Here is a 12,542-nt window from a genome sequence, read left to right as displayed (position 1 = left end):
AGCTGAGACATTTAGATATTCAAAATCTCAAACTCTACTCCAGCTCTGCTGAATCAGAATATCTATTTCAACAAGATTCCCAGTTGGATTCCTATGCCCACCAAAGTTTGAGAAACACTGCTTTATATCACTACTATAAACAGATATTTCACTGTCTCTAAGTCGTTAGCACATATTATTCTATTTTATTCTAACTTTCTTCACATTTTCACAAAATATTATCTCTAAACTTGGGATGCATCTTATAATCAATGAAAGGAGTACTGTAATTAGCAGGGTGTTTTCCTTTATTAGTGGGACACAAAATAGGTTATCTTACAATCGATGGCATCTTACATTTTGCTAAAATAAGGTAATAGACTTTAATATAACTATTAAAATTAAGAAATAGTTGCCTAAAATCATTTTGTATTGGACCATTGGGACTATGCCATGGTTTTGGAAAGAGTGGCTTTATAAAAGCAAAATAATGCTCCCAAACATCACTGTGTTTGAGGCCCTTGAGAACAATTCAGTTTCCTCAGTCCCAACCACAGAGATTCTGTTGCAGATGATTTTGATGTGGATCAACTTTCGACACTTCGGGTAGCAGGCTGAATAGTAAGTCAAGCTAAATGACATCAGATCATACACTTGCAGCCTGATGAGATTCCCTCACACTATAGTGCAACCATTCTCAAACTGTGGCCCATGGATCCTTGGAGATTCCTAAGAACTTTTCAAGAGGTACATGAGGTCAAAACAATTTTCATAATACCCAGATGCCATGTGCTTTCTTCACTGTGTTGACTTAATGATGCAAAAGCAAGGATGGATAGACGATCTGACACTTTATTACAAATCAAGACTTGGCACCAAGCTGTACTAATAGTCATAGTATTCTTCACAGCCATACACTGACAGTGAAAAAGAATTTTTTTTTAATTTAAAAAGCCAGCTTCAGGACTTCCCTGGTGGCACAGTGGCTAAGAATCCGCCTGCCAATGCAGGGGACACGGGTTCGAGTCCTGGTCCGGGAAGATCCCACATGCTGCGGAGCAACTAAGCCCGTGAGCCACAACCACTGAGCCCGTGTGCCACAACTACCAAAGCCCGCATGCCTAGAGGCCATGCTCCGCAACAAGAGAAGCCACCGCAATTAGAAGCCCGCGCTCCGCAACGAAGAGTAGCACTCGCCGCAACTAGAGAAAGCCTGCACGCAGCAACAAAGACCCAACGCAGCCAAAAATAAATATAAATAAATAAATAATTTTTTTAAAAAGCCAGCTTCATTGAAAAATGACCTAAAATTTGCAGCAATGGAAAGTATTAATTTGACTACATCTCAAATGTATCCACATCTTTATAATATTCTACATGATCAATCAGGAAGTTCATGAAAAGCACTCCTTTTGCACACTGGACTTTGACATTTGTCTCAAGGAAAAACACATGTGCAGTTGTCTGAGTTGCAAGATGAACCGGCCACTTGATTCATGAAGCACCATTTTTACTTGAAAGAATGACTAGCGGACAAACTATTGTTTCTCAGACTTGTATATCTGGCACACAGTTTCTCAAAAAGCAGTGAAGTGTGTTTATCCTTTCAAGGAAAACTACTGACAGTATTTTTTACTAATGATATAGTTGAGTTTTCAAGCAAAACTTAAAATTTTGTAAGACTTGTGTCTACTATCATTAGCTTGACAACGTCCTAATATTTGAATTTTCTAATGAGATCAGTACTGATATTAATGATTGTGATTTTTTATACTGTATAATGAAACGTGCCAATATTTGGAAGTTCTGTATAATTCAGTAAACAATATTTTCCAAATGATCAACGTATGATGTTTACACATGGGTAAAAGTTTCATTCAAAGTTCAACACAGACCAACAGATCATAATGTTTGTTGATATGGTTTCAGATTCCACATTGCAACTAGCCTTTAAGGAACTACCACAGAAACTACCACGTGTCAAGTTTTGGTATAGTATCTAAAAAGAATTTCCACAATTATGTGAAAGGGCAATTAAAATACTCTTTCCTTTTCCAAATTATATATCTGTGAAAGATTTTCTATATCTACTTTAACCAAAAAACAAAAAAACAAAAAACCATACAGCAACAGACAGAATACAGAAGCAAGCATGAAAACCCATCCATCTTCTACTCAGCAGACATTAAAGTGAGTTGCAAAAATGAAAAACAATGGTACTCTTGCCACTAATTTTTTTGTTTTGGAAAATATAGTCATTTTCATAAAAATATGTCATTAATGTTAACATGCAATGAATTTGATAGGAACTTTAAATGAATTAGATTTTCTCAATTTTGACTTCTAATACCATAAATATTGGTAGATATGACCTGCATAAACCAAACTCACTGGGTTCTCAATGGTTTTTAAGAGTGTGAAGGGGTTCTGAGAAAACAAAGCTTGAGAACTGCTGCTGTCGTAAAACTCACTTAAGCCACAAAAGTAGGGACTATCTTCACAGATGAGGAAACAATATGGATGAATTCTTCCTCTCCACCAAGCAGTAACTGAGAAAATTTAAACCGCATGAAGCCTGCAAGCCAGAGGTCCTCTTTGCGGTGCTATATTGAGTTCCAATCTCTTAACTATGAAAACTTAACCACGAGCACACAGATGGTTCAGCAGAGCCGCTGGCCAAAGTAAAATCGAAATGCAACTTATCCTGAATAAGATCCAGAGGGAAGCAGTTGCTCCTCTTTCTGTAGGACTAGATCCCCCCAGAGTCTCAAGGAGGGATATTGAAACAACAGTCAGTTACCAATGAAGAGTAATTTCATAAAGTGTAAGATTGAGGGCGGGGGAAGTTCCAAGAGACAACCATAAAATGTTCAATTTTCCCACTTTTAATAGGAAACATAAAAGGCTTTATTCAAAACATATGACCTATTTCTTAAGAGAGATATGGGGATACATGTGTGTAATTGAACTCCATTTTATGGTCACTTACAGAAGAATGTATGGAAAGGAAAACGCAGAGAAAGAAAGGGAGAAGGGGAAGAGTTGTGGGGAAAAGAAGTAGAGGGTCAGGAAGGATACGGGAAGAGGTCCAGAGGGAACAGGAAAAGCAAATGCAGATGAGGAAAAGGAACCAGAAAAGTCACACAACCTGCAGGGGCCTTAGAAATGAGCTAGGCTTGCTTCTTCATTTTAAGTGAAATTAGTGGCCCAAAGAAGTTAAGTGGTTTGACCAAGTTCAGTGCCGGGACTTTAAGCCAAATTTTTCTAGCTTCTAAGCAAGGAAAACACATAAAGAGAAGGTCTGTGAAAGGGGATGGTTTGGAAAGAAGTGACGGGGGGGATGAGCGGGAGGGTGGACAGAGAGAGAGAGGCAGAAAGATACATAAACACACCATACGTACATGCTCACACACACACACGCTAAGCAGTGAGTTCTAAAGCAGGTATTTAATTAAACACTGTTTGTCACACCCCGACACTGCTACACATAACTAAAGTTTGGAGACCCCTGCCTTAAGCCCAGTACTTCTCAACGCTACTATGCCTAGAAATCACCTGGAGATCTTGTTAAAGTGCAGATTCTGGTTTTGTAATGCGGGGTGGTTCTGAGATTCTGAATGTCTAACAACTCCTCGGTGATGCTGATGCAACATGTTCAAGGACCACTCTTGGAGTCAGAAGGCCCTACACCAGCAGTTCTCAGAGTGTGGTCCCTGGACCACAATGATGAATTCACCATCAGCTGATGAATGCACCACCAGCATTGCCTAAGAACTTGCTAGAAATGCATATTCTCAGGCCCCATCCCATACCTACTGAATCAGAAGCTCTGGGGGTGAGGCCCAGAAATCTGTGTTTTAACAAGCTGTCCAGGTAATTCTGGTGCATATTAAAGTTTGGAACCATTGCACTAGGCCATAATGTCTCCTATCACCTTGTTGCCTGTAATTGGCTAAACAAGTGTGGCAGTACTTTATGTTCAAGTCATTACTTTTCACTGGGCTATCTGAACTTTCTACTAGGAATTATCAACATTCCAGTAATTCTTTTCAGACACCCTTAAGATTTGGGAATGACACCGAGATCATGAGGCTCAAATGTGATGTGTAATTAAGGAAGTATTTTCTGAGGCCTCCTTTATTAGGCTCAGCTTGGCTTCCTCTAATTGGTTTAGACTTCCACACCTGGAGCTGGACTAAGAGATGTCCCCTCAAACTTTTTTCTTGGAGTAAAATATCTCCTTTAGCTCACCCCCACTTGCCCACTCTAGGCCCCTATACCAGGTCCTGGATTCCTCAGAACGTAGGTTAATCCCAGGAACTTTTGAATCTGGCCCCCTGTCTGAATGGAAATAACAGGATGGAGCTCCCCAAAGCTCCAGATTCAGCAGCCCTGGTCTTCCCAGCCCCTGCAGTCATGAGCTCTGATGCAGAGATGGCCATTTTTGGAGAAGCAGCTCCCTACCTGTGGAAATCAGAGAAGGAGAGAATCGAGGCTCCAAATCGCCCATTTGATTCTAAGAAAGCTTGCTTTGCAGTGGATGATAAGGAATTTTACGTGAAAGGTATGATCCAGAGCAAGGAAAATGACAAAGTCACAGTCGAGACCCTCGACAACCGGGTAAGTGTTGATCTCAGATGTCCTTGCTAACATGGGCATCCCCCTTTGCCTTTGGAGTAGAATAGTAGAAATTGCATGCTGGCCCATAGGAATCTGAAGATAGAACAAGACTCACATTGATCTACTCTGAGTGAAGTCGCAGGTAAAAACTGCCATGGCACATACCTTTCCTCTGGCTCTTTCCTTCGAGGACTTGGGCTTTGAGAGTTTTTGTGATGTTTGCTTTGGAGAAAGGGGAAGGTGGTGGTGGAAGAGTTTGGACTGTTTAAGGGAGAGATTGATACAGATTGCTGCTGGATGGGCGAATATACCAAATAGAACTCTCTAGGCTGCAGAGTGACTTACAGAGGGAGCTCCAGAGGCAATGCCTAATTTAATGCAGAGAATTACAGAGCACCATTCAATTCAATCCTTACTGGACACGCACCATGTCTAGGTCACAGTGTCTATCACTCTGCAAATATGAGCAAATCTCAGTCCCGCTTCCCCAAAGTTTATCATCTAGTGTAGGAATCAAGAGTACATGGTGGGTATGGGGACTTCCCTGGTGGCACAGAGGTTAAGAATCCGCCTGCCGATGCAGGGGACACGGGGTCAATCCCCGGTCCCAGAAGATCCCACATGCCGCGGAGCAACTAAGCCCGTGTGCCACAACTACTGAGCCTGCACTCTAGAGCCCGCGAGCCACAACTACTCAGCCCGTGTGCCACAACTACTGAAGCCCGTGTGCCTAGAGCCTGTGCTCTGCAACAAGAGAAGCCATGACAATGAGAAGACCGTGCACCGCAACGAAGAGTAGCCCCCACTCGCCACAACTAGAGAAAAGCCCGTGTGCAGTAAGGAAGACCCAACGCAGCCAAAAATAAATAAATAAAATAATTTTTTAAAAAAAGAGTACATGGTAGGTATGAATCGCAGTTCACAAATTCAAGCATACAAGACAGATGATGATGACGATGATGATGATGATGATTGTTATTATTAAACTTAACCTCTGGTGTCAGCCTCTTTTCACAGGGCCGGAAATAAATTTTCTGGAGTTACTATTGGGGTCCCCTCCCCAGAGCCATGCCACATTTTCAGTAATACCGCATGGGGTGTCACTGCCCCCCTGAAGGATTGCTAAGAAACAAGCCCCAGTTTCTTTTTTTTTTTTTTTTGGAAAAGATTTTTTTTATCCAGTGTTTAAGTAAGATTAAAAACTACAAGATTTTGCTTGCAGCTGATGAGCAAGAAGAGAAAAGTTAAACCCAAATTATCATCTGATTGGCTAGTTAAAACGCTCTGACTCAAGATCAAATTATTCAGTGACACACCAGTTACTTTGTGTGGGCTGAGGAGTTCTGGAGCAAAACAGCCCTAAACAAAACATATCATCTGAGAGCACAGGGCTAATGGGCATATGAAATACTAAACAAGAAAGCTGATAAAGGGAGGCTGTCGCAGACCTTTTGCTATTTTAGGCTTCTAGCAGTTGGTTACCATATACAAGGACCTAGCAGCCAGTTATTTTATCTCTTGACTTATCTGAGGTTAAACAACTTTAACCCACTAAGCAGGAATAAAGAGACACTTTGTAGATGAGTTGGAAAACATAAAGCAGTCCCACTTCTCCAGTAGAATTTTAGTTGAATTAAATCATAAGAGAAACAATGATTACTGCACATATTGTCCTTGTCACACTGCATCTGTTGAGTAGAATTTCCATTCCAAGTGTTGTTTTCATCTTCACCATCGTCTTGAGTCCTCAATCTGTATATCTTGCCCTCCTTTTTAAAGTCTTCCCCCCGTTTCTCCAGCACTCTTTTTCTGACTGGTTCCCTTTTTTCTGAGTTGCTAGAGGATGCAAGGTTTGAGGATTCCAATGATGCTGCTCTCACCGAGGTCTGTGCAGGAGGAGGATTACTAAATAAGAAGTTGCTAAACAATCTCCAGATGGCAAGGAATGGGTAAAGTACTGTCCCCAAGAATGTCCAAAAGTCGCCACTGGAGGAATGTACCATGGATGTAGTTGGTCTTCCTGCTGGCAACAGTACCACTGAAGCACTTGGGGCAAGTTCCAAATCCAGTAATTTCTTTTTATAATCTTCTTTGGTAAATTCCCTCCTGGGAAACATTGTCGCTAATGAAAAATTACCGTAAGTGTTGCCAACAGTCTGTGCAGCAAACTGCCTTGTTTCTTCTAGAGGAGCATCAGAAGGGAACTGATTTGTGAAGGAAGAACCATCAGGAAGACGGAATTGAATTCTCGCAACACTGCTTCTTTCTGTTGTGGAAGAGTCTCTCTTGACTTCCATTTCTGCCTGTTTGGCCAGCAGGGCAGCAGCTTTAGCAGCTTCTACTTCTTCCTTTGTCTTTGCAAAACGAGCAGCTCTCTCTGCACGGTCCAGTGCAATCATCTGTTTTATACGCTCTCGAGCTGCCCTATCTTCTGCCTTTTCTCTGTTCCTTTCCTCTAACATTCCTTTTGTTAATTCTTCTTCTTGCTTTCTTTTATAATCCAACATTTCTTTTCCAGTTTTCCTCCTCTCAATTTCCTCCTTAATCTCTCTCTGTTCTTCCTCTTTCCTTTTCTCTTCTCTCTTTTCTTCAAGTTTTTTGGTTAGTCTTTCCACTCTGACGGTGAGCTCCTCTGTAGGTCTCTGATTTGAACATCCACCAGGCTCTGGAGACACAGTGGCCTGGCCTGAAATTTCTCCTCCTGTTGCAGAATCTGACTTTGTATCAGAAGTGGGTGGTGTCTCACAGAGCTCTACATTTCTGGACTGACAGTTTTCAGAAGTGTTGTTCTGATCAAATGAGGTGGATGGAGTAGAGACTGAACTTTCTCACTGGCCACTATTTGCCACTGATATTTCACCTTTTAACGAGTGCATCTGCCGGACTTTGTGGATTCTGGTAACAAGTTCATCTGCAGGAACACTTCCTGCTATTACTTCCAAGGGAATTCCACTGTCTCCAATAAAGAAACTGGATGGAACACACACTACAGGAAAGATCTGTGAAAACTGTAGGCAGGCTTCACTTTTGGTATCGATTTTCACAGCAACAAAACTGTTGGAAGATGCTTCGGTCACTTTCTCATCTTCCCAACTTGCAGCCATCTGTGTAGCCTGTTCATCATCACCTGCCACGAACACCACGAAGACCGCGCCGCTCCTCCTGGCCGACGCGATGGCGGCCGGAATGGCGCCCTGGAACCACAGTATCGCTGCCCTCGGCACAGGCGCTCGCTCGGCGTGTTGCCGCCTCGGTCCCGGAGCCGGCCCCGCCTTCTCTGTCTTTGGGCCCCCGTGGACCGCCTCCGGCTCTGCACCGGCACGCGGGCCCATCAGCGGCTCCCAGGAGGCATGAAGCGCGCAGGCCGCGGCGCGCCCTATGACGCATGACGCTACGCGTCGCCATTGGCAGCGCGCCCCCGTCCTTTGTCTCGTTGGCAAGTCGGTGCGTGCGGGAGCCCGGGAGACTGCAGGCCCTGCAGTCCCGGAAGTGGAAGGAGCGCCCCAGTTTCTGAACCTTCAGGACACACAGATTTTTCCATCTTCCTTATGCTATTTTGGATGTCCCTCTCTCTCTAGTTTAGGGCGGTGGGGCAGAAGGGCTTCCTTTCCTCAAGAGATTTGGTCTATATCAACAAATCTCCTCCCTTTTATCTTTTTGGTAAAACCCTCAAAGCTCTTCTGAGGATTCGGGCTTTTGGAAAACAAACGCTAGAAAGGCTTACAGGCTCTCTCGCTTTTATGCCCTATTTTCTACCTTTCCTGAGTAATGGAGTGCCAGTTGTATGCTTAAAGGGGAGGGAAAACAGAGAGGGGAAAATTAGGTAATAGTCTCAAAATACTGTTCAGGCATGGACCATGCTTCAAGTCCAAATGTTTTAACTATTAGGGCAGCGGTGCAAGGAATTCTGGAAGCCTTGAAAAGACAGGGGAGAGCAGAAACAGGTCATGGAAGAGGTGGCACTTCAGAAGAGCTTTGAAGGTTGCTAGATGTAATTTCAATGTAGATATATTCCAGACAAAGGGACCCACATGAGCAGAGGTATTGAGGTGGAGATTTACAGAATACACTGGAAGAGTTTTTTCCAATCTTCCAAGCTTGATCTCATTGCAGCACTCATAGCAAATGGGGTAAACAGAGGCAAGCTGCTGTGGCCTTGGCCATCCTGAGTTCCACCTGGCCACCCTGAGGCTGAAGGGCTCTATAACTTTGCACACCTGTAACCCTCTTCTGGCACACAGAATGGCATGCTGACTTGGGGGCATCAGACCAGAATTGGTTATACAGTTTGACCAGTCTTAGATTTATCAAGAACAGTTATTTACAGATCATCTCTGGGCACAGAGATGATCCATAAAGTTAACCACGGTAATGGGGTAATCTCACCACAATATCTCACCATTTTCACCCCACTGGTAGGTCACCACATCGGCTCTCCCACTCATCATGTGATTTTCCTCTCAATATCCAGACACTCACTCTGAACAGTGACCAAGTCTTCCCCATGATCCCTCCCAAATTTGACAAGATCGAGGACATGGCCATGATGACCCACCTACACGAGCCAGGAGTGCTGTACAACCTCAAAGAGCGTTACGCAGCCTGGATGATCTACGTGAGTACCCTTCAACCTCTCTTTATTCCATTTCCTTCTCTTAGTAAAGTCAAGATCCATAGGTTGAATTTTCTGATTTTCTCAGACCTACTCAGGCCTCTTCTGTGTCACCGTCAACCCCTACCAGTGGCTGCCGGTGTACAACCCTGAGGTGGTGACGGCCTACAGAGGCAAAAAGCACCAGGAGGCCCCGCCCCGCATCTTCTCCATCTCTGACAACGCCTATCAGTTCATGATGACTGGTGAGTAATTTCTTTAATCCATATTTTAAAAAATAGTTTTAGTGAAGTATTCAAGTCCTTTAACTGCACTGGTTCTTAGTTAATTACTCGAGCCCTTCACAGGCTTTGGTCATCCAAACGGTGCAATGACCAAAGTGACCTCAGTAGATTCAGAGGATGTCAGGATGGAAAGCCAGGGGCGCAGTATCTTCCATTACCAGTCACGGTTCTTAAGCCAGAGCTTGGGACTGAAGCCACACTAAGTACATGCTTCTCTGGGGGTGGATGTGAAGCACAAGGAGATGCGCTGCCCCCACCTCCAAAGAAACCCCCAACAGGAACACACTTGGAAGAGAGACTATATTAGTAGCCACTTAGGAATGCAAAGTTGGAGAAATGGGCACAGCAACTTCCCTTCACCTGTTTTCTCAGGCTCCCTCTTTCTCCTCCTTAAATTTCCAGAATAGCAGATGAAATAGCAGAGATGTGGTAATACTGTCACCCTTGTCATGCCTAACATCACTTCGGTCTGTTCCACTTTCACCTGATTTGACTTGGTGCAGAGAGAAGAAGTAGAAGCAAGCATCTGAGATCTGAAGATGCTTAAAAGTCATCCAGGACAATGTTGCCCAAACTTCAGCCATTCCAATGTCACATTCGCAATCCTGGCCATTTCTGCATATTTAAAATCTTTCCTTATAGTGACTGAAGTTCCGTCCATTTCAAAAAGGAAGAATAGGGAATTCCCTGGCGGTCCAATGGTTAAGACTCTGTGCTTCCACTGCAGGGGACACGGATTCGATACCTGGTCAGGGAACTAAGATCCCACATGCCACGTGGTGTGGCCAAAAATAAAAACAAAATAGGAACCGAACAAATCTGCCCTTTGATCTGGAGGAAAACTATTTTTTAAAAAAAGGAAGAATAATATCACTATTAGTATTAGTTTCTTAGGACTGCCGTAACCAAGTACTACACACTGGGTGGCCTAAGCAACAGAAATGCATTGTGTCACAGCTCTGGAGCCTGGAAGTCTGAGATCAAGGTGTCAGCAGGGTTGGTTCCCTCTGAGGGCCGAGAGGGAGAATGTGGTCCAGGCCACTCTCCCAGCTTCCGGTGGTTTGCTGGCCATCCTTGCCATCCCTTGGCTTATAGAATCATCACCTTGATCTGCACTTTCATCTTCACATTGTGTTCTCATCTGTCTCCAAATTTCTCTTTTTATAAGGACACCAGTCATATTGGATTAGGGGCCCACCTACTCCAGTATGACCTCATCTTCACTAATTACATCTGCAATGACCCTATTTCCAAATAAGGTCACATTTTGAGGTACTGGGGGTTAGTTAGGGCCTCAACATATTAGTTTGTTGGGGGGAACACAATTCAACCTATAACACTCTTGTAAATGGAAAACCACGGTCACTGTCCACAAGTAGAAAGTAAAGGTGAAAGAAAAAGGCAATGACAACAAATCAGTGTCCATAAATTCTAATTAGAAGCTGTGGCTTCTTTCAAGTTCTAAGTCTGAGACTTGCTCTCTTTTTTGAAAAGGGAGATAAGAAAGCGCTATTGAGGAGGTAAAGATCTGTGAACACGAATAACTTCCACACTGTGGGACTCACTGTTCACTTCCCATGCTGCCCACGTTACACATCCAGCATTTGGGAAATCTGCACAAATTGTCTCCAAGAAGATTCGACATGCCCAAATCATCACACCACTAGTTAATGGCAAAGCCAGAACTAGAACTCATGGGCTCTGTCTACCCCCAATGTTGCCTGATTTGTATATCCTGCCTGTATGTTGTTTATTTATTCTGTCCTGCTTCCTTCTGCATTTCTAGATCGAGACAACCAGTCCGTCCTCATCGCGTCAGTAACCTGTGTTGTTGCCATGATGACTTGGAAGGGTCTGTCCATTCCTTCTGCTCTCCTTTAGCTCACTTACTTTTTTAAAAAAATTTATTTTATTGAAGTATACTTGATTTACAATGTTGTATTAATGTCTGCTGTACAGCAAAGTGATTCAGTTATACATATATATTCCTTTTCATATTCTTTTCCATTTTGTTTTATCACAAGGTATTGAATATAGTTCCCTGTGCAATGCAGTAGGACCTTGTTGGTTATGCATTCTATATCTAATAGTTTGCATCTACTCATCCCAAACTCTCAATCCATTTGTCCTCCATTCCCCCTTTCCTTGGTCCCCTTGGCAATTACAAGTCTGTTCTCTATGTCTGTGTATCTCACTTTATTTTATTTTATTTTACTTTATTATATTTTATTTATTTTTGGGTGTGTCGGGTCTTAGTTGCAGCACTCGGGATCTTTTGTTGGGGCGCGTGGGCTCTTCGCTGTGGTGTACAGGCTTCTCTCTAGTTGTGGCGGGCGGGTTTTCTCTTCTCTAGTTGTGGCACGCAGGCTCCAGAGTGCGTGGGCTCTGTAGTTGTGGCACGCAGGCACCAGAGCACGTGGGATCTGTAGTTTGTGGCACGTGGGCTCTAATTGAGGTGCGCAAGCTCAGTAGTTATGGCGTGCGGGCTCGGTTGCCCCGCGGCATGTGGGATCTTATTTCCCTGACCAGGGATTGAACCCGCGTCCCTTGCATTGCAAGGCGGGTTCTTTACCACTGGACCACCAGGGAAGTCCCTCTCACTTACTTTTAAATCAACAGCGGAGAATCCGGGGCTGGGAAGACAGTGAACACCAAGTGTGTGATCCAGCACTTTGCAGCAACTGCGGTCACTGGGGAGAAGAGGAAGGAGCAGCGGCCGGGCAAGATGTAGGTGAGCAGCTTCCTGCACCTGGAAGGCTTGCTGGAATGAGTATAACTGAAACCCCAGGTGAGCCCCAAGTGTCTGCAGGGCTTTGTGCACAGCACGAGGTCCTGCCCCAGGGGGTGTTTACTGGGCAAGGCAGGAAATGGCTCCACCTTGTGGACTCGGGCTCTAGCACCAGCTCCATCAGCAACAGCCGAGTGACCTTGAACAACTCCACATCCTCCTTTGGAGAAGGAATGGTTTAGGCCAGTGGTTCTCAAACTGGAGTGCACGTCAGAATCACCAGGAGGGTTCGTTAACAACGGATTGCTGGTCCCCAGGC

At 44.0% G+C, this 12,542-nt stretch overlaps 1 protein-coding gene, 1 long non-coding RNA gene and 1 pseudogene across 3 annotated transcripts in view; 1 reads left to right on the top strand and 2 right to left on the bottom strand.

Annotated features, from left to right (window-relative positions):
• Positions 1–12,542, bottom strand: part of LOC309636012 — a 57,069-nt gene that overhangs the window by 40,334 nt on the left and 4,193 nt on the right. The gene's annotated exons all lie outside the window — the stretch shown is intronic.
• Positions 4,822–7,931, bottom strand: LOC309604752 (UBX domain-containing protein 4 pseudogene; annotated as a pseudogene). The gene has a single exon. The product of its transcript is annotated as a UBX domain-containing protein 4 pseudogene (transcript).
• Positions 9,103–11,674, top strand: LOC309635971 (myosin-2-like). The gene is made up of 3 exons (XM_082407868.1): positions 9,103–9,214; positions 9,300–9,456; positions 11,282–11,674. Exons 1-3 carry the CDS (start codon positions 9,104–9,106, stop codon positions 11,374–11,376), a joined length of 363 nt encoding a protein of 120 aa, XP_082263994.1. The 5' UTR covers position 9,103; the 3' UTR covers positions 11,377–11,674.

This window comes from Balaenoptera borealis (assembly GCF_965194805.1).
Source record: "Balaenoptera borealis genome assembly, chromosome: 10".
Taxonomy (NCBI): Eukaryota; Metazoa; Chordata; class Mammalia; order Artiodactyla; family Balaenopteridae; genus Balaenoptera; species Balaenoptera borealis.
The sequence above is the reverse complement of the archived record's forward strand: the minus strand, read 5'-3'. Positions and strand labels throughout refer to the sequence as shown.

Excerpts from the sequence above, each read along its gene's own strand:
- LOC309635971 (XM_082407868.1), top strand. The coding sequence starts at position 9,104 with ATGATCCCTCCCAAATTTGACAAGATCGAGGACATGGCCATGATGACC. Across the intron at positions 9,215-9,299 it reads ACGCAGCCTGGATGATCTAC|ACCTACTCAGGCCTCTTCTG; the intron begins GTGAGTACCCTT and ends TGATTTTCTCAG. Across the intron at positions 9,457-11,281 it reads CTATCAGTTCATGATGACTG|ATCGAGACAACCAGTCCGTC; the intron begins GTGAGTAATTTC and ends CTGCATTTCTAG.